General features: G+C 26.0%; 2 protein-coding genes across 2 annotated transcripts; one reads left to right on the top strand and one right to left on the bottom strand.

Moving 5' to 3' along the window:
- Positions 1–343: 343 nt before the first annotated feature.
- Positions 344–3,985, top strand: HER10_EVM0011520 (methyltransferase OMS1; the record flags this gene model as incomplete). Its single annotated transcript, XM_035480950.1, has 5 exons — positions 344–459; positions 519–1,196; positions 2,829–3,727; positions 3,785–3,867; positions 3,923–3,985. 5 exons carry the CDS (start codon positions 344–346, stop codon positions 3,983–3,985), a joined length of 1,839 nt encoding a protein of 612 aa, XP_035334418.1.
- A 463-nt stretch (positions 3,986–4,448) lies between these two features.
- HER10_EVM0004195 (mucin) lies at positions 4,449–5,718 on the bottom strand (the record flags this gene model as incomplete). The annotated part of the gene is made up of 2 exons (XM_035473847.1): positions 4,449–5,202; positions 5,258–5,718. The coding sequence occupies 2 exons, from the start codon at positions 5,716–5,718 to the stop codon at positions 4,449–4,451; spliced, it is 1,215 nt and encodes a 404-aa protein (XP_035333897.1).
- Between the last annotated feature and the right edge of the window lie 17,707 nt (positions 5,719–23,425).

Genomic DNA, 23,425 nt, shown 5'->3' on the forward strand with positions numbered 1-23,425 from the left:
GATAACACTGTGTTCTTGGCGTAGATGTCCGTGCATACATCAAGAGGAAAGTAGGAACAACCCATTTCCCGATGGTCAATGAATGCGATGTACGGATGAGATAGGTACTGAGGTGTAACAGAGGCATAAAGGTGAATGCATTCAAGAGTGTCACGGTGAGTACCGATGAATCTGCTGTGCTTCCAGATGGGGCTACTTTCAATTTGTTCACTTAACTTGACGTTGCGTAGCCAATTACAGTAAACCATCTACACTGCGTGAACTCTCTTTTCCTCGACGCTGCCGATACAAATAAACGCCCGAGTAAGCGACTCATGAAACGATAGTTCTGGCCGGCTCAGAAATGGCTTCACAACAGGATCTTCAGGAACTGCTAAGGGTCATCACCTCTCGGAAGGGAGTGACGATGATGGCTGCAATGGGCCAGGTCAAAGCACTGCAAACAGTGGAGCTTCGAAGGTGTGTTGATCGAGTGCGTCTGCTTTTATATATCACCAATCTCACGTGTATGTGAGTAGCATCCAGCAGATCAGTGACGCTCCGCTCGACCTGATAGAGCGTGGTCTAGGTGATTCAAAGTCGGCCAAGGCTTTACAGACCGCATGCAAGATCCACCTGAAGAGGGCAAATACCAAAAGATCCGGGGATCATCTTACCTCTCCAAGTGGGAAGCGTCCCAAGAATTATCATCCCAGCGACAACTCCGAAGGCCCTGCTCAAAGTGCAGAGGACATGGAGGCTGCCCTGAGTCTTCCTGTAGTTACGGACGAGAAGGAGATCGCCGAAGCGTCCATATACACCAATCGGGCGCCACTGATGTTGGCCTTCGTGTTGGAACTTCTCAGGCACACAATGCCAATGCAGCCCATGTCGAGTCGTCTAAGCTTGGCCCAGGCTGTTGTAAGCGCCAACTCAAAGTCAAAGGCCATCAGCATTGGACTGACCACGGCCGCCAACGAAGACAGCTCGTGGGGCGAAGGACAACCAAAGGTCAACATCATGGGCAGAGCTATAGCTGTTCTCAAGAGGGGCGACTTCGACTTGCAAGGCAGCGCTTTGGTGGCCCCGGAATTTCCAGGAAGGGCTTCAGGTGATAGTCTGCAGGGCAGGAAGCCGTCAGACTCCTCGAAGCAAGACCTTAGCAGCATTGCATTGACGGAAAATCCCTGGTCCGCCAGCCGTCAGGTCACTTTCAAGTCATCGACCTTTGTTGCAAGGGTGGCAAATGTCGAGGACGGCGCCCAGGCATCAGGTCTCCTTCGGTCCCTCTTACTATCCGAGCCACAACTACAAACGGCCACGCATAACGCCTGGGCCTATCGAGTGAAGAGGAGAGGGCAAGGCGACAAGCAAGATAAGGGGTCGGGAGAGATACGCGAGGCAAGTGAGGACGACGGCGAAACTGGCTGCGGCGAATTCATACAACGACTGATTAAGGAGGCCGGAATTGTCGACGTGATCGTAGTACTGACTAGGTGGTTCGGGGGGGAGATGCTAGGTCCAGATCGCTGGAGACTGATGCGAAACGTCGTCACAGAGGCACTCTCCCAGAGGCTACGACTCTCACAGACCCAGGGGGCCGGTGATGATGTAGCCTTATGGGCACTGGATCTTCAGAACATGGACAATGGACTTGGCAGCCGCAGTGCCAGCGGAACAAGTGGTAACGTCGTCGGAATCCCTACCTATCGCCCGGAATCGGCTCGGGCATACCTACTTAAAAGTTTTGCTTCCGGCCAATCTGAAGGTGTTCTCACTGGCGACAATCCCGGCGGGGGTGCTTCTAAAGCCAAGCAAAAGAGGGTCAGCAAATCGGAGGTCGATAGCGAGAGAATGCGCAACCTTGGTCGTCTCCTCGGAGCTCTCAGGCTGCTATTCGATAGCTGGAGCAGCCTAGGACCTCGTGAGATGGACCGCAAGGCATTCTCATGGTATGCGTCTATCAGACCAGATGTACAGCCAGGGGTGGCAGGATGGGGCGCCAAAGGTTGGCTGAAGCTAGATTCGATACTTCGGCTACGTCGAGATGACACACATAGTACGGGGAAATAAATCATCAACCTGGCAGTATGCCCAAGCCTTTGGCAAACCAAAGCGCTCACGTTCGCTCTCAATGTCTGCAGGCCGAGACGGGGTAGAACACAAACCCGTTATCCGGGACATAGCAATGCCGTATAATATCTACAGGTAATACGGTAACCCATATCTCAACCACATCCCCGTCTCCGCCGAGACTTCGTTGGTAAGGCACTCACTGCTTGGCGGAAGTACCGTGTTTGCGTGTTCGCAGAGGATTGAAATTGAAGACATGGTGGGACCGGGACGGGATGTCCCCTGTTTTAGCCTGGTCCCACACAACGAACGTAAGCCGGGTACCTTAATTTGGGTAGCTTCCTTAGCTAAGGTGAATCACCTCTGAGGATAAGGATATCTTATCAAGAATACTGCACCTGATCTTGCTTTACTCACGGGTCATTAAACACTATGGCTGTGCACGCACACACATCACACCTCGCTAGGCAAGGTCAGTATTCTTGTATACCGCTTCTGTAAAGACGCAAACGTGGCAAGTTGATACCATGTGTAGCTGCGCCATGATCCAATCCTCCCGCAACTACCTCTGAAAACACCAAAATACACTTTGTGTCGGTTGCGAACCATGCTACACCTTGCAACCGGCAGGAGCGCCCCTCGCCGGGCAGCTTGTAGCTTTCTAACAATATCTCGACGGCTGGCCTCAACTCGATCCGCGGGCCAAGGTGCAAGAGCTCCACGGCCGTTAGTCCAAACAGTCCTCTGCTCAATATGTAGTGCTAACCATACTGCAGCTACGCCACTCGTCGTGCCAACCAACTTAAACCCACTCCCACCACTTCGAATACTCTCGAAACAGCCGATGCCATCTTCAAGGCCAGAAAGATACCTTTGCTTGCCTCCGGGGTAGTAGCTTTGGGTCTAGGAATCTATATCAGTCTTTTGGCATCTTCGTTCTATTCTTCGACCTGCCAGGAGAACCCAGAGCCAGCGCCAGATGCAGTTCCGACAGGGCGACCTCACATCTTCACCAAAGATTCTGCCAAAAGATTTGACCAAAGTCTCGAGGGCTCAGAATGGCTAATGGGTATCACTTCTCTGCGGAAAAGGCTTGCTGCAGAGGCTTCTGGACATGTGCTTGAAGTCGCCATGGGCACCGGCCGTAACCTTCCCTTCTACGACTGGAATCAAATTATCAGCTCTCGAAACTCAGCAACTCAGGCGCTTGCGGCACCAAAGGCTAATGCACAACCATCCAAGCCCGACGCGGTACCGATGATCTCCTATACGGGAATCGACATTTCTGATGAAATGCTCGGCGTTGCTATCGAAAAGCTAGCAGAAATTGTGCCAGAGCTGGCTGATGTCGACCCAATAACTGAGAAGGAAATTGCGCCGACTCCGGCTGAGCGGAATGATATTTCCTACCTTGCAGGAAGACTACGAATACTCCGATCAGACATTCACGAACATATTCCTTCGCCCCCACAGCAATCTTGTCCACAAGCTAAATACGACTTCATCTGTTCCACATTTTCCCTCTGCAGTGTCCGCGACCCGGAACAAATGGTTCGGGATTTGGCTAGCAAAGTAAAGCCGAACACAGGCAAGATCGTCCTAGTCGAGCATGGTAGAGGATGGTGGGGATTTGTTAATGGGTTACTTGATAAGTCTGCAGCTTCTCATTTCCAGAGTAAGCTTGGTTTCTTCCACGAGAATCATCAGCACGAACTAACTCGCCTGCTCTCAGAATATGGATGCTGGTGGAATCGAGACATTGCTGAGATTGTCGAGAACGCCGCACAGTGTACACCAGGACTTCAAGTCACAAAGGTAGATCGCCCGTACTTCACGCAGCTTGGGACAACCTTGTGGATTGAGTTGAAAGTATCGGATCCGGGTGTGTCTTAGGCAACCCCTGGTCTGTAGATTCGTAGGCGAAGAGTCATGATGCATTTATTGCAGTCTGGTGGTCAACGAGAAGTCGGCGAACAGCTGAATTCGAGAGTTGTAGAGAAAGGGGAGGTTTGTTTGTTTCATTTCAGTCATACCCGGCCAATTCTCGAGTCTAACCCCCCCCGGCTTAGATTCCCAATTCAAGCCTGCACAGACTCTCTCGGGACCAGGTGCTCTTACAACTACTATACAAGAAAGACATCCGCCCATTCCCTGATTGTACTTCCAACGAGACCAACTTCATGCTATCGTATGCCCTGGTTCCACAATTGTTTTCGTCATCATCCAGCAACGCCAGCTAAGTATCAAATCTCCAAAAAAGAGAGCCCAGTTGATTCCAGAGTCGACAGACCAAGCCGCACCTGGCATTGGTTTGCCCATAACATAATCAGTCGACACGCCGTACGCTGATACGGAACGTGGACCATGCCTTCGCTACACGTAACATTTCACGGCCGTTAACAAGAGTCCAGCAAACAATCGAGTTCATCAAGTTCAATGCTTTCAGGGCTATGATCCCATTCTAGGAGGCCTCCCAGCTTGAACCAGCTGTCACCGTCACTTTCCTTTCTGGCGCTCGCCGGGACGGTTGCCTTGAAGGCTGGGCTTGTCATGAACTGATGCATATTTGCTAACCCGCTGTTAACGGCCACGCCGGTTCTCTCGTCGAACATGCCATCATCCCGAGCCGGTTCATAGGCGTTGGTAGATTGCTCGCCATTACCCGACAAAGACAGTTCGCGGGCGAGCTTGCGTTTCTGCAGACCGTCTGCCGTCTGCGTAAACTCTCGTTCATCCTTCTCCAGAGGAGGAGAGGCACTGCGTTGACTTCTTGAGTACCGGAAACTGCTTGGTAGTGACCCGACGGGAGTAGTAGGCATGGCAAAGTCGTCGTCACCATCATCAAATTCAGGAGAGGAAAGATCAACCTCAGGGGACGGGCTTAAATCCCGCCGGCGAAGGTCGATGTCGTCACCATCTTCGGATCCAGATGCGATGCTGGAAAGAGATGGAGAAATGACTGCACGCTGAGCGAAGGCCGGAGAGTCTGGGAAAGGCAGTCTTGGCCGCGTTGTGAGATAGAAATATGTCCGGCGTGGGTGTATCTTTTCGAGTTCCTTGGCCATTGGGCAAGGTACCCGACCACTCCAACAGGATCGCTTCAGGTAGGCGGAGAGGCGGGAGGAAACAATGGCGCATGGGTTTGCAGAGCTACGAATCTGTTAGTAAGATTGTGACGAGTTGAGAACGGAGCTGAGTGGCTTACTTCTTGACAATTGGGATCTGCTGCGAAAGCACAGTTGCCAGCTCTCGCACCAGATGAGGTCGGTTACAGGTGGCCTGTAATTGGGCAATGGTAGCTTCTACAATCTCATCGTTGATTCCCTCAATCTTCATGTGAGGGGCAGATTCGGAGTCGCTGTGGGATTCCTGCATCTCGACATTACTTCTTGTCGGAGACGGCGGTGGCGTATGATCAAAAACTACAGCGTCTCCGGTATGTTTTTGTGACGTCGGCCCCTGCACTGTTCCATCTCCATGCGAGCGTTTTTGTCTCTTACTCGGGCGCGCTATTGTTGTCGATGTAATTGTTACGCGGTTTCCTCCATTTTCGGAATTGCTTCGACTTGGAGCGGCGGTGGCCGAACTGCGACTTGGATGGCTCCCTGGGACATGAATGCCCAGCGATGGGAGAGACAAAGATTTGCGGCGAGTGTTGTATGGCATTTTGACGAGGCTTGTCCAGAGATGGGATGTACGGATGGATGGATATGAATGGTGATAAAGGATTCAGACGAGTGCATCCAGGAGACAGAGACGAGGTCACTTTTGGCGATGAGAGAGAAGGTGCAGTGGTAACATGCGTCCTCGTTTGTTATGGGGGTGGTGGATGGGATTTGCGTGCTGGGCAACGACATAGTACTGGGAATCTGGGACGAGGCAGAGGCGAGCTAGCACCCTTTTTTTTTTTCCTTCCTTTTTTTTTTTTCCCAAGCCTAGTCTCCACCTTCCCGCAAGCCCCTTGACCACATACGCAAGGGGTCCAGTCCGATGAGGTGTGGAACAGGCGAGTGCTCTACCCTGGCGTGCCGAGACTAAGGAACCTAACCATGCGTACGTCTTATGGAGCGCGAATGGGAACGGTTCCTATAGGCTAAGTATACGTCAGAAGTACCTCTTCGTATCACCCGGTCGAAAAGATTTTAAACTGGGGAGACGTCGGGATGAAGCTGTCAGACACACCTAATAGAGGCTGTCCTGCCCTGAGCCAGACACTTCCGGATGGAATAATGGAGATGCTGATTGGTTGCTAGACACAGCACTGACCCATGCGTACGTAGTACACGTGAGACGAGACGTGCATAGCTTCTTGGAGACGATATCCACACATGCTATACAAGTAAAGAGCATGTTTCTATGAGGCACATCTGGTAGGAAGTGGTGTGCTTTGCGCCTTCTAATCAACCTATAAAGCTCAGTTCCTTCTGGCACTACGTGCCCAACGCGCACTATAGGCACGGTTAAGTGAACTACTTTAAGAATGAGTTTCACTATTAGGGTAATACTACATAGCTATGACGGCAATAATCTACTTTTTAAGCTAATTAGAGCATTTAGATTATTATAGTCTTTTTTATAGCCTATAAACTTTATATTAATTATAATATATATGAATATTTTAAAGCTTCTAGCTATTATAATAATTTAATAAGAGTAATTATTATTAAAAGTATAACTATTTTTTTATAATAGCCTATTTATTTATTATTACTTTATTACAAAATTTAATATTATGTATCATAAATAGTTCTTTAACTTTTAAATAGTAATTATATTATTATTAAGTATAAAATATTTTACTATTTAACTTTAATAATTATTTATATTAATACTTTTTGTTTAAATTAGTAAGTTATTGCTATTTAGCTTTATATTTTAATTATTATAATTTAATAATAACACTTTTCTTTATCTTATTTATTATTCATATAGTTTAACTTTAATAATACTTAATTATATATTATATATTAGTTCTATTATAAATAAGATTAAATATTAGGGCTTTTATAAAATAAATAGTTATTATTATAATATTAATAAGAGGTAATTTTATTATTAATAGCGTAATTTTTAATTAAAATAAGACCTTTATTAATATTAACTTATTTAAATATAGTAATAAATAGGTTTATTTATTTAAGAAAAATATAAAAATAAAATAAAATATTATAAAATAAAACGTTTCTTTGAAAATATAATTAAAATTAAGGTTAATAATAAGTTTTTTAAGTATAAATAAGTTAGAGTAATAATATTAAATTTAAAAACTATAAATAAGTTTATTTTTAATAAAGTTATTTATTAAGAATGTTATATATTATATATTAAAGAAAACTAAGTATATTACGCTCTATACTTAATTACTAATTAAAGTAATAATTAATAAACTTAACTATTATCTCTTTTTATTAAAAATTAGAAATTCCTTTATATAATCCTTTATTTATTTTATTATTTTACTTTTGCGAATTAGGCAGTTCTTAATATTATCTATATAGTATTAATACATAGTATTAAATACTCCTACTATTTTATTAGACTATTTTTTATAGTTTTTTTACTTTTTAATTTTCCTCTTATAAAGTTTATAACTACGGATTAACAACGATATATAATCCTTTATATAGTGGTTTTTTCTAACTTTATAAATATAAAAATTAACTTTAACGGGATTATACTTTTAAAAGAATTATATAATACGGTTATATTTTTAATTATATAATATATATAATATACCCTAAGTATATTTATTTTATATTCTACTTTTACTAGCTACTCGGGCAGTTCTTAATATTAGTTATATAGTATTAATATATAATATTAATAAATACTCCTATTATTTTATTAAACTATTTTTATAATTTTTTTACTTTTTTAATTTTCTTTTTATAAAGTTTATAACTACGAATTAATAATAATATTAAGTATATAGTTATTTTATAAACCTCGTACTTAGCTAAGTTCGCTACCTTTTAAGTAATAGTAGCTTATAATAATAATATTAAAAATACCCTCGTTATCGTTATTAATAACAATACTAACCTACTTTAACTTATATATATATATATTATATATTTATTACCTCATTTTTTTATTAAAATTAAAAACACTACTTATTATTTATTATTTATTACTATTATTATTATTATTATTATTATTATTATTATTATTATTATTATTATTATTATTATTATTATTATTATTATTATTATTATTATTAAATTATCTACTTATTTAAGCCTATTTTATTAAAATACTAAGATATTAATAACTTATTAACCCTAAGGCTTTTTTAATAATTAAAAGTTTAATCCTATAGCTATTATATTAAATAACTTCTGAGCTATAAAACCGTTTTAATAAATACTATTTTTATAATATTAACTTATAAAAACGGATAAATATATTATAATAAATATTACTCTTATTAGCGCCCTTTAATATAATATAATAATATAAATAAGCCTAAACTTAATAATATAATTAAGAATTTAAAAGAGTATAAACGAGCATATTAAATAAAAATATTAAAAAGAGGTTATTATTAAATAAAATAAGAAGAGAAATAAAAAGTAATATTTAGTTATTTAAAAGTAATTAATATATTACGTTATTAATAATAGTTTGCTATATTAATATTAATAATTACGGCTAGCTATTATTAATTATAAAATTTATTAAGTAATATATATAATAAAAACTTAATATTAACCCTCGTAAACTAGCTTATTTATAGGGCGAAGTTAGCCCCTAATAAGGCGGGCCGGACCCTAAAGGGATACCCTAAGTATATACTTAATATAATATAATAATTTTAATATAAAAACTATTATTTAATTTAGAATAAATAAGCTATTTTTATATAATAATACTAATTAAAAAATTAATAATAAAAGTTAGTTATAAAAGTTAAAAGTGCCTTAATTATAGAGGTTCTAAACTTTAATAATAATATAAAAGTTTTTAAAAAAGGTTAAAATAATTTATTTTTAATTTTACTTTATAAATCGCTTAGGTAGTTCTTAATATCGGTTATATAGTATTAATATATAGTATTAGTAAATACCCTACTATCTCGTTAGGCTATTTTTTATAGTTTTTTTACTTTTTAACTTTCTTTTTATAAAGTTTATAATTATAAATTAATTAAAGGGCTAATATTTATTATTTTTTATACTAAAGCTTATAAAAATTATTTTTATTTCTATTATTTTTAATATTATTTAAAACTACTTTCTATTTTAATTAAATGAATTTATTAAATAAATGTATTAAATAAACTTATTAATATATAAATTATTATTTTAATAAAAATCTTTTAGTATATAATTTTTAAAAATACCTCTTAATAAGTCCTCCTCTAGGGCTTAATAAATTCTTAAGCCCCCTTAACGCTTTAATTATTATAATTAACGTAAATATATTTAAAGAATAATATAATACTTTTTAATAATACGAATTTAACTAAATAATAATATAAATATTATAAATAACTAGGTTAATATAAATATTAAGATTTAATATATTAATATTAGTTTAGAAATTATATTTTATAAAACTAAAAATCTTTTAATACGGGCTATATTATAAATATAAGGATTATATAAGGGTCCTCTAACTTTTAATAAAAAAATACGTAATATAAAATTTAATTATTTATATAAACTAGTATTAAAAGGTATTATATATATTAAAATAAATAAAGCTCGTTTTATAAATAACTAAAACTTAAAAGAATTTATATAATAAAAGTTAAGAACTATTTTAATTAGTAATTAAGTATAGAGCATAATATACTTAGTTTTTCTGAATACGTTATATATAATACAGCCCTAGCGGTTTACTTTATTAAGAAGATATAATTTTTATATTTATAAGAATTAGTAGAGAGGTATATAAAATTAATATACTAATATATACTTTATAATAATACATACGTTTACTTTTATCATTAGCTCGAAATTTAATTATTAATATATTTAGATTTTACTACTCCTCTAATATATATACATACTTTAAAACAAAATTCTTTTATTATTTTAGTTTTTATATTTAGTATTAATATATATTATTCTTGATAATTAAACCTTAGCAAAATTTATATTATTAAGCTATAGAACGTAGCCCTCATAATATAATATAATTTTTAAAATATTAACGTATTAATATATTATTATCTCTTTTTTAATTAGTAACTATTTTAATATTAATTGATTCTATAAAACTAATAGCTTTTAATTATATAATAACTTAATTAGTAACTTATTACTTAAGTTATTATAAAAATATACTTATTATTTCGTTATTTACTCTATTATTTTAAAATCGAACTAAGACTTTATTTTAAATATTATTTTTAATAGAACTAACTCTTTTTAGATCATTATATTACTTTAACTCTTATTTATTTATAGTACTCCTATTTTAGTATTAAATATTTTAAATTTATATTTTATTTTACGTACCGTTTCTTAGAAAAGTTTTAAATACTTAATATATTACTCTCCTTTATGTCTTATTAACATAAAATCTATTTTTTAATAATAGTTATTAAAACCCTAATAACTTATTTTAAAATATTTTAATAATACTCTTAAGCTTATTTAATAAGTTATTAGTATAAATACAAGGTTAATAACTACCCTTTTTAATAATACGAACTAAGCTATTATTAATAAGAGACGTAAGGTTTTTAAAAAAACTTATTACCCTATATTTATTTTTATAATAAAACCCTCTCTTAAGTTTATTATTTTTTTAAATTATAGCTTTTTATTATTTGTTTTATGGTTCTACCTCTACTAATCGCTCGGGCGGTTCTCGATATCGGTTACACGGTATTAATAGCTTTTTATTATACTTAATTTAAAAAATCCTCTTCTCTTTTTTAAAAATATTATTTTAAACTTATTAATTTTAAATAACTTAGAGCTTATTAAAAAGCCCTTTTAATTAATTTAATATATTCATGAAAGTTAGAAAATTTAATATTATAAATTAATATAAATATACTTTTAAATAAATTAGTTTATATAATACTTAATTTTTTAAATAGAGTAATCTGCCAGGGCCGTATTATGTATTATATATTAAGGAAAACTAGGTATAGTGCTCTATACTTAATTACTAACTAAAACTCCTAACTTTTATTACGTAATTATTTATAAAATAAGCTTTATTTATTTTAATATATATAAAACCTCTTAATATTAGCTTATATTAATAGCTAAGTTTAATATAATCTCTTTTTAATATAAGTATTATTATTACCTAGGGAGCCTATTAGAGCTATTTAAAATACTAGCCTTATTATTTTAACCTTATACTCTAGTTTATTTATTATAATTATTATAACTAAGTTAATATTAATATATTAAATCTTAATAATTATACTAGCCTAGTTATTTATAATATTTATAATATTATTTTGCTAAATCCGTATTATTAGAAAGTACTTTATTACTTTTTAAGTATATTTATATTAATTATAATAATTATAATATCGAGCTAATTATAAGTACTTAGCTTAAGAGGTAGATTTATTAACGGGTATTTTTAGTAAAATAGTAGTTTATATATTAATAAGTTTATTTAATAAGTTTATTTAGTTTAAATAAAGAATAATTTTAAGTAATGTTAAAAATAAGAATAAAAAAATCTTTATAAGCTCTAATATTATTTATTTATTTTATTTCTATTAATCGCTCAGGTAGTTCTTAATATTAGTTATATAGTATTATTATATAGTATTAATAAATACTCTTATTATCTCGTTAAACTATTTTTATAACTTTCTTTTATTTTTTTAACTTTCCTTCTTATAAAGTTTACGACCACGGATATAAGCTCTAACATAAATAATAAATATTAATCTTTTTAGTTTTTTTAAAACCTTTTATATTATTATTAATGTTTAGAACCTTTATAATTAAGGGCCTTTTAACCTTTATAACTAATTATTATAACTAATTATTATAATTAGTTTTTATTATTAACTTTCTTAATTAGTATTATTATATAACGAATTAAGTAGTTTATTTATCCTAAATTAAATAGTAGTTTTTATATTAAAATTATTATATTATACTAAGCGTATATTTTAAATATATTACGTATATTATATAATTAAAAAGTATATTATATCATATAATTTTTTTAAAAACGTAATCCCGTTAAGGTCGATCTTCTCCTTATAAAGCTAAAAAAAAACTATTATATAATACTTATTTTAATATAATTAAGTTAATAAGCCCGGTTTTTAAGAAAAAATTTAATAATAAGAGTTTTAAAAATATAAGTATTAATAATAAATCCTTTTAAGGTCGGCCTACCTTATTAGAAGCTATTTTTGTAAGTTAGTTTACGAGGATTAATATTAAGTTTTTATTATATATATTATTTAATAAACTTTATAATTAATAATAGCCGTAATTATTAATATAACTTAAGCTATTATTAATAATATAATATATTAATCGCCTTTTAAATAACTAAAAACTACTTCTTATTTTCTAACCTATTTAATAACTCTAAAATATTTTTATCTTTTTATCTTTTTAATTTTTTTATATTATAATTTTAAAATATTAATAATATTTTAGAATTAGTTAAATATTTTAAGGCTATATTATATAAATTAGGTATTAATAAAAGTAATACTTTTATTAATATACTTATTTTAAGTCTTTAAATTAATAATATTTAAGCTATATATTTTTAAATAACCTTATTATATAATAGTTTTTTCCGGCTTTATAAATATAAAAGATCGACTTTAATAAGATTACGCTTTTAAAAAACTTATATAATATAATATACTTTTAATTATATAATATATATAATATACCCTAAATATGTACTTAATATAATATAATAATTTTAATATAAAAACTATTTAATTTAGGATAGGTAAGCTATTTATTTTATTATATAATAGCGCTAGTTAAAGTTAATAATAAAGGTCAATTATAATAGTTAATTATAAAGGTTAAAAGTATAACTATAAAAGTTCTAAACTTTAATAATAATATAGAGGTTTTTAAAAAAAGGCTAAAGGGCTAATATTTATTATTTATATTAGAGCTTATAAAGATTTTTTTATCCTTATTATTTTTAATATTACTTAAAGCTTTATTTAAACTAAATAAATCTATTAAATAAACTTATTAAATAAATTTATTAAACGAACTTATTAGTATATAAACTACTATTTTAATAAGAACCTCTTAGTATATAGTTAGTAACTAGCGGGCTAGGACTTTAAAAATACCCCTTAATAAGTCCCCCCCTCTAGGGCTCGATAAATTAGGCCCCCTCGATGCCCTAGCTATTATAACTAACGTAAATATACTTAAAAAGTAATATAATACTTTTTAATAATATAAAATCTAATCAAATAATAATATAAACGCTATAAATAGCTAGGTTAATATAAATACTAAAATCTAATATATTAATACTAACTTAAAAATTATATTTTATAGAATTAAAAATCCTTTTAATTTAATCCTTTTAATTTAGGTTATATTATAAATATAAAGAACTATATAAAAGTCCCTTAATTTTTAATAAAAAGAGTACGTAATAGGATCTAGTTATTTATATAAGTTAATATTAGGAAGTATTATATATATTAAAGTAAGTATAGCTTATTTTATAAACAGGTAGTAGAAGGTTAGGAGCTATTAATAAAAAGAGATAATAGTTAAGTTAATTAATTACTATTTTAGTTAGTAATTAAGTACGGAGCGTAATATACTTAGTTTTCATACGTAATATATAGTATAGCCCAGTAGATTACTTTATTAGGGGAAATAACTTTATTATAGTTTAGGGTTTTTAGTATAATATTTATAAAATCGAACTTTTAGTTATTAAAAAGCCCTAGGAGTTAATAAGTTTTAATATATTAATAATATATATTTAAAAATAAGTAAATAATTTAATAATATAATAATAATAAATAATAAGAGAAATAGTATTTTTAATTTTAATAAAAAAATAACGAATATATAATATATTAGTTAATATATATTAAATATTAATAAGATTAGTATTATTTTTAATAATAATAACGAGGGTACTTTTAGTATTATATTATTATAAGCTATTATTAATTTAAAAAGTAATAAACTTAGCTAAGTATATAAGCTTATAAAATAGTAACGTCGTACTGAATATTATTATTAATCCGTAGTTATAAACTTTATAAAAAGGAAGTTAAAAGGTAAAAGAAAATTAAAAAAAGGAAGTTAAAAGGTAAAAGAAAATTAAAAATAGTTTACTAAGATAATAAGAGTATTTATTAATATTATATAACTAGTATTGAGAACTGCTTAGGCAATTTATAAAAATAGAATACTAAATAAATTAATAATAAACAATTATAATTATATAAAGAATAGCTTTTATATTACTTATTAACCCCTTATTATAATTAATATAATTAATAATTAAGTTTTAAAATATTTACTCACCCTTTATATTAAAAGCTTGCTTAGTTTATTAAAGATTTTATTAAAAATAAGCTGTTATATTAATATTTAAATACGTAATATCCGTATTATTATATAAGAGTAATTCTAAATTTTATAATTATTTAGTATAATATTTATAATATTAGAGTGAGTTTAAATCAAAAAAGCTAAATAATTATTTATTAATTACTATATTAATTAAGTTATTTAATAAATAAGAGATTCTTTATATTATTAAGTAAGCTAATAATAAGCTAGACCGCTTTATTAAACTCATTTAGACCTTTTTATTATTTTAAATATAAAAATAATTCTTAAAAGTAATTAGTTTTAATAATATTTATAATACTAATTATTTTAAGCTTTTATTATTTAAAATAACTAAATAGACCTATTTTAACTTTATCTATAATATAATATTTAGTTAAATTAATAATAAATAGCTAGAGGGTTTTTAAAATTTTAAAAATTATTAAATAATAAATTAAATAATACTTAATTTATTGCCTTATAATTGTTATTATAAATTATAATAAGTATATAAAAGCTATACTTAGTAAAGAATTTTTAAATATTTAATAATAGCTTTATATTTAATATATTAATTCTAATATTATATTTAAAACTAAATAAAAGTAGTTTAAAATTAATAATAATAATAGTAAAAATAGTAAGTTTAATGAAGAGAATCCTTATTTAATAATATAAATAATAATAGAGCTTAGTAATAAAGACTATATATATATTAATATAATAATAAATTAAGCTACTTTATATACTTATGATAATATATTTATTATATAAAAGTTTATTATTTTTATTAAAACTAATGCTAAAAGTATAGAAAAAGCTTTATAAAAAGTTCGATAACTAATACTTAATTTTATATTATCTTTATTTTATATATTTACTTATAAAAGTATAATAAGCTTATTACTTAATCCGTAAAAATTAGAACTTTAATATTTATATTATTTTTAATATAAAATTAAATAAAAATAATAATATTAAGGGCTACTTTTTAATAAATTTAATTATTTATATTAGCTCGTAATCGTTATATAAGATATAATTAATAATCAAGAGCTATACTTCTACTAAGCTTATATAGAGGATAAAGTACTTATTAACTAGGAGTACATTAGTCCTACTTAAAATATTTTAATAAATTTCGGATTATAGTTTTATTAAAATATTTTAAGTTACTCATAAGTAATATTAGTTTATATATAAAGTAATATTCTTTAATAAAATTTTTATTTCTTATTAAGGAGTATAAATAATAACTATTTTATATTAATTAAACTTAGTATCCTATATTATTATAAGATTTTTTAAAAATAACTAAATTATTAACTTTTAATAAATAAAAGTTTATTTATAATAATACTTTTAAAAACGGTTTTTAATACTTATTATTAAATTTTAAACCTAAATATTATAACATCGCTCTATAATAAATTAAAAACGTTACATAATAAATTCTTATAAAGCTTATATTACTTTAATAAGGCTGATAATCTTAATATTAAATTATTATAATATTTAATAATAAAAGCTCGATTAGTTATAAGCGAGGCTGCTCGCTAAGAAATTATAATAAATTATCCTTAGTTAAGGGTTTATAAAAGGCTAATTAATTAAGTTTTAATTAGGCTAAACCTATTTTAATAATAAATAAGAAGTTAATTTAGTATTCTTAATAAAAGGAAAATAATAAGGGTTATATAAATAAATAGCTATTATAACTTAGTATTAAAAATAATAAAATAAGTAAGAGATAATATTAAGTAACGGTAAATAAAATTTCTTATAGCTATATTATTTTATATTTTATATTTATTTTCTATTCTACCTCTATTAATTACTTCAATAGTTCTTAATATTAGTTATATAGTATTAATATATAGTATTAATAAATACCCTACTATCTTATTATACTATTTTTATAATTTTCTACTACTTTTTTAACTTTCCTTCTTATAAAGTTTATAATTATAACTTAACGGATATTATTTTATATATTATCTAAATAATCTATTATTTATTATTATTAAATACTATAATTAAAGTATAAGTAATTAAATATTAATTAATTTAGTATTTTTAGAGCTATTTTAATAACTCATAAAGAACGGTTTAATAAATATATTATTATATAAGAGTTCTAGATTTACTAACTAATTAAAATATTATTATAACTACTTTTACTACTTTTATAAGAATATATTAAAATTCTAGGCTAATTATAAGAGTAAACGTATATATTATTATAAAGTATATATTTCTATATTAATTCTATATACCTCTTTATTAATTCTTATATTTATAATATAGCCTATATTAAAAGAGTTTTAATTTCATAAAATAAAATTTTAAAATTAATATTAATATAATAAATTTTAATATTTATATTAGTATTTTACTAAATTTTATATCATTAAAAATATACACTATCTTTTATAAATTTTTATTTTAATTATAATAACTAGGGCATCGAGCTAAGTCAAAAGTATACTTAGCTTAAAAAGTAAACTTATTTATAAGTATTTTTAAAATAAGTTTTTATTAAAATAATAGTTTATATATTAAAAGTATATTTGAAAAGTTTATTTAATAAGTTATTTAATAAATTTATTTAGGAAATTTATTTAGTTTAAATAAAAATTAATTTATAAATAGTATTAAAAATAAAAATAAAAAAGAATTTTTATAAGCTTTAAGTGATAAATATTAGCCTTTTTAGCCCTTTTTAGAAAAACTTTTATATTATTATTAAAACTTAGAACTTTTATAATTAAAGGCCATGTTTAATTTTTAGACTTTAATTATTAGTTTTTAAAATTAATATTATTATAAAATAACTTATTTATTTTAAATTAATTTACGTAGATTTATAAAATAGTAGCGTTACCCTAATTTTATTATTAATCTATAATTATAAACTTTATAAAAGGAAAGTTAGAAAAAAATTAAAAAAATCAAAATAGTATAATAATATAGAGTTTATAAATACTATATATTAATACTATATATTAATATCAAGAACTACTTAAGTAATTAATAAAGGTAGGATATTAAATAAATAAATAAATTTTAAATTAAATAATAATTTTTATTTATTTTTAATTCTACCTCTACTAATCGCTTAGGTAGTTCTCAATATTAGTTATATAATATTAATATATAGTATTAATAAATACTCTTATTATTTTATTAAACTATTTTTTATAATTTTCTATTTTTTTAATTTTCCTTTATAAAATTTATAACTACGGATTAGTAATAATATTAAGCGTTTAATACTACTACTTTATAAACCGTTTACTTAAATAATTTTTATATAATAGTTTTTTTAGTTTTATAAATATAAAAATCGACTTTAATAGGATTACGTTTTTAAAAGAAATTATATAATATAATATAATATATTTTTAAGTCTAAAGAGATAATAAGAGTATTTATTTACTTTTTATTTTACTTTTACTATTCGCTCGTAGTTCTTAATATTAGTTATATAATATTAATATATAGTATTAATAAATACTCCTACTATCTTATTAAACTATTTTTATAATTTTCTTTTACTTTTTTTAACTTTCCTCTTATAAAGTTCATAACTACGGATTATTAACGGTATAAAAGTATTTATTAATATATATTAATACTATATAACTAATATTAAGAACTACCTAAAAGATTAATAGAAGTAAAATAAAAATAAATATATTTTTAATTATATAATATATATAATATATTTTAAATATATATTATAGGTTTTATATTTTAATTTACGTACTATTTTTCTTATACGCGTACACTATATAATATTAGTAGATTTTTAGATCTACAGGTCTTAAATTAACTTAATATATTATTACGTATATATACTATATAATTACCTTTATACTTATATTTAGGTAATAGTACTTTTAAACTAATTAGTTCGGTATTACTTAATATATTAATTATAATAATTAATTATATTGCGAATTAATTATGTAATATTATATAACTATATATAAGAGAATTTATAATATATATATACGTAAGTAATAGATTAATATTATTATTAGCTATATATAGTTATTACTTTTTAAATAGTTATAGGGTATATATTTTTATATTTACGTAGTTATTAGTTATTTATTTTTAATTCTACTTTTATTAATCGCTTAAATAGTTCTCAATATCGGTTATATAATATTAATATATAGTATTAGTAAATGCCTTAATTATCTTATTAAACTATTTTTTTAATTTTTTTACTTTTTAACTTTCCTTCTTATAAAGTTTATAATTATAAATTAATAATAATATTAAGTATAGGATGCTACTACTTTATAAACCTATTTATATACTTAGTTAAGTTTATAGCCTATCTAAGTAATAATAGCTTATAATAGTAGTATTAAAAATAATTACTATTATTAAAAATAATACTAACTTTATTAATATTTAATATATATTAACTTATACTTATACTATATATTTATTACTTCGTTTCTTTTATTAAAATTAAAAATATTTTTATAACTATTTATTATTATTATTATTATTAAATTATTTATTTATTTTTAAATATTAATATAGCTCTAAAATACTTAGTTAACTCTAGAATATAATTAATACCCTAAGTTCGTAATAATAAAATAAAAAGCTCAGAGAGACTAAAAAGAATTCTAAAATTATTAAAAAAAAAAAAAGTTTTTAGCTATTTAAAAGTAATTAATATATTATATTATTAATGATAATTAAGCTATAGCCATTATTATTAATTATAAAGTTTATTAAATAATATACGTAATAAAACCTTAATATTAACCCTCGTAAATTAGCTTATTTATAGGACGAAAATAGCCCTTAATAAAGCGGGCCGACCCTAAAAGGGTAATTACTAATTATATAAGTACGAAAAACGTTAATTATAAGCAGATTTAAACCTTTATTTTAAAATTAAATTAAAAATTAGTTAAAATACTTAGACTTCTTAGGCTTATATTACTAAGCTACGTAACTATATTCTAAATATATATTTAATATAATATAATAATTTTAATATAAAAACTATTATTTAATTTAAAATAAGTAAGTTACCCTAAAAAATAATAATTAAAAAGTTGATAATAGAAATTAGTTATAAAAGTTAAAAATAGCCCTTAATTATAAAGGTTTAAAATTTTAATAATATAAAAGTTTTTAAAAAAAGGGCTAAAAAGCTAATATTTATTATTTTTAGAACTTATAAAAAAATTATTTTATTATTTTTATTATTATTTATAAACTACTTCCTATTTATATCAAATAAAGTAATTAAATAAACTTGTTAATATATAGATTACTATTTAAATAATTAGTTAAAAAGTTAGTTAATTAAAATACTACTTTAATAAGAACTTATTTTCTTAATATATAATTAGTAACTAGCGGGCTAGTATTAAAAATACCCTTTAATAAGTCCTCCCTCTCTAGGGCATAATAAATTCTTAAGCCCCCTTATAACCTAGCTATTATAATAAATATAAGTATTTATTTTTAATTTTACTTCTACTAATCGCTCAGGTAGTTCTTAATATTAATTATATAGTATTAATATATAATATTAATAAATACTTTGATTATTTTAGTAAACTATTTTTTAAATCTTTTTTATTCTTTAAACTTTTTTTATAAAGTTTATATAGTAGTTTTTTTAGCTTTATAAGCGTAAAAATCGACTTTAATAGGATTACGCTTTTAAAAGAAATTATATAATACGGTATACTTTTTAATTATATAACATATATAATATACCTAAGTATACGCTTAATATAATATAATAATTTTAATATAAATTTTAATATAAAACCGCTATTTAATTCGGGATAGGTAAGCTACCTTACTATTTATTAATAATAAGCTAAGCGATATATTTATATAATAGCGCTAGCTAAAAAAGTTAATAATAAAGGTTAGTTATAATAGTTAGCTATAATAGTTAGCTATAAAGGTTAGAAGTAGCTTTTTTAATTATAGAGGTTCTAAACTTTAATAGTAATATAAAAGTTTTTAAAAAAGACTAAAAACTAATATTTATTACTTATATTAGAGCTTATAAAGATTTTTTATCCTTATTACTTTTAATATTACCTAAAGCTCTATTTAAACTAAATAAATTTATTAAATAAACCTACTAAATAAACTTATTAATATATAAACTATTACTTTAATAAGAACTTGCTCTATTAAAGATACCTAATAAGTCTACCCTCTTAGGTTAGGCGCTTATTTCAGCTAGCTCAATGCTATAATTATTATAATTAACGTAAGTATACTTAAAATAATAAAATACTTTTTAATAGTACGGAATTTAATTAAATAATATTATAAGTATTATAAATAGCTAAGTTAATATAAATACTAAGATTTAATATATTAATATTAATTTAGTTATAATAATTATAATAAGCGGACTAAAGGAATATAAGGTTAGGGTAATAAATTAGTATTTTAAATAACTCTTATAAGCCCCCTTAGGTAATAATAATACTTATATAAAAAAAGAGATCGTACTAGACTTAGTTATTTACGCGGGCTAGTATTAAGAGGTTTTATATATATTAGAGTAAGTAAAGCTTGCCCTATAAATAGTTAAAAGCGGTAAAAGGTTAGGAGTTAATAAAAGGGAGATAATAGTTAAGTTAGTTAATTACTATTTTAGTTAGTAATTAGGTACGGAGCGCAATATACCCAGTTTTCCTTAATATATAATATATAGTATAGCCCCGGCAAATTACTCTATCGGGGGGCTTATAAAGTTTATAATTATAAATTATTAATAGGCTGCGTAGCTAAGTAATATAAGTCTAGGGAGTCTAAATATCTTAGCTAATTTTTAGCTTAATTTTAAAAAGTAGTTTAAATCTACCTATAATTAACGTTTTTATACTTATATAATTAATAATTATATAAATATAAAAATACATACCCTTTAATTATTTAAAAGTAGTAGCTATATATAATTAATAATAATAATAATTTATTATTTACGTATACGTATATAGTAAATTCTTTATATACGGTTATATAATATTATATAACCGATTAATAATATAATTAGTTATTATAGTTAATATATTAAATAGTATCGAACTAGTTAATTTAAAAGTACTATTACCTAGATATAAGTATAAGGGTAATTATATAATATATATACGTAGTAATATATTAAGTTAACCTAGGACCTGCGGATCTGGAAATCTATTAGTATTATATAAGCGTATACGTAATTAGATAAGTAAAAGAAATAGTACGTAAATTAAAATACGAAAACCTATAATATATAAATTATTAATAATAATATTAATATAAGCATTTATTTTAAGTTTTTATTTTTATTAATTACTTAAATAGCTATCAATATACCTTATATAATATTAATATATAATATTCATAAATACTTCTATTATCTTATTAAACTATTTTTTTATTTTTTTATTTTTCAACTTTTTTTATAAAGTTTATATATATAGATTAATAATAATATTAAGTACGACGCTACTACTTTATAAGCCCTTATACTTAACTAAGTTTATTATTTTAAATAATAATAGCTTATAATAGTAATATTAAGAAAATCCTTATTATTATTATTAAAAATAATACTAATCTCATTAATATATTTTTAATTCTTATTTATATACGTATATATTATATATTTATTACCTTGTTTTTAACTAAAATTGAAAACTACTATAACTTATCGCTATTAATTCTTTTATTTAAATATATATAATTAATACTTAAAATATTAAAATAAGCTATTATTAACTTATAATACTATTTTATAATAAGAACTTTAATTCTCAAGCTATAATATTAGTTAATATTACTTTTTTAAAACAAATCTATAAGTATAGCCTCGAATAATTAAATTTAAAAAAACTTAAATTAGTTTAAAAAGAAATAGCGTTACTATTATTGAAATATTAATTTTATAAATAGGTTTTAATAATATTAATATTAGAATAAAAATTAACTCTTTAATATAATTAAGGAATTATATAGCTAAATTTAAGCTAAAGAATAATTATTTAAAAAGGTAAAGAATTTATAAGAAGATAAATTTAAAAGTAATTTTTACCTATTTAAAAAGTAATTAGTATAATTTAATATATTTATTAGTTAAATTTAATTAGTATAATAACTATAGCCGGCTATTTTTAGTTATAACATTTATTAAGTATATAAAAAACTTAATATTAACCTTTATAAATTAGTTTACTAATAAGGTAAAATTAGCTTTTAATAAGGCGGGCCGACCCTAAAAGGATTAATATTTATTTTTGATTTTTACTTTTATTAGTTATTCGGGCGGTTCTTAATATTAGTTATATAATATTGACATATAGTATTAATGAATATTCCTATTATATTATTAAACTATTTTTCATAATTTCTTTTATTCTTTTAATTTTCTTTTTATGAAGTTTATAATTATAAATTAATAGTAATATTAAGCGTAGGATATTATTGCTTTATAAGCCCTCGTACTTAGTTAAGTTCGCAGCCTTTTCAAATAATAATAGTTTATAATAATAATATTAAAATACCCTTATTACCGTTATTAAGAATAATACTAATTACTAATATTTAATATATATTAACTTATACCTATACTATATATTTATTATTATTTTTTATTACTATTATTATTATTATCAAACCGTTTACTTAAGTATTTAAGAATATTTAAAATACCCAGATATTAATAACTTATTAACTTATAAAGATATTTTAAGGAGTATATTTAGTAATTTAATCCTATTAATATTAAAAAAGATTATTTAAAAGAGTATAAGTTAATTATTATTAATTTAAAAACTAAAACGTAAATATCTTTATGAATTTTATTATTA

Source organism: Colletotrichum scovillei (assembly GCF_011075155.1).
Source record: "Colletotrichum scovillei strain TJNH1 chromosome Unknown Contig00005, whole genome shotgun sequence".
NCBI lineage: Eukaryota > Fungi > Ascomycota > Sordariomycetes > Glomerellales > Glomerellaceae > Colletotrichum > Colletotrichum scovillei.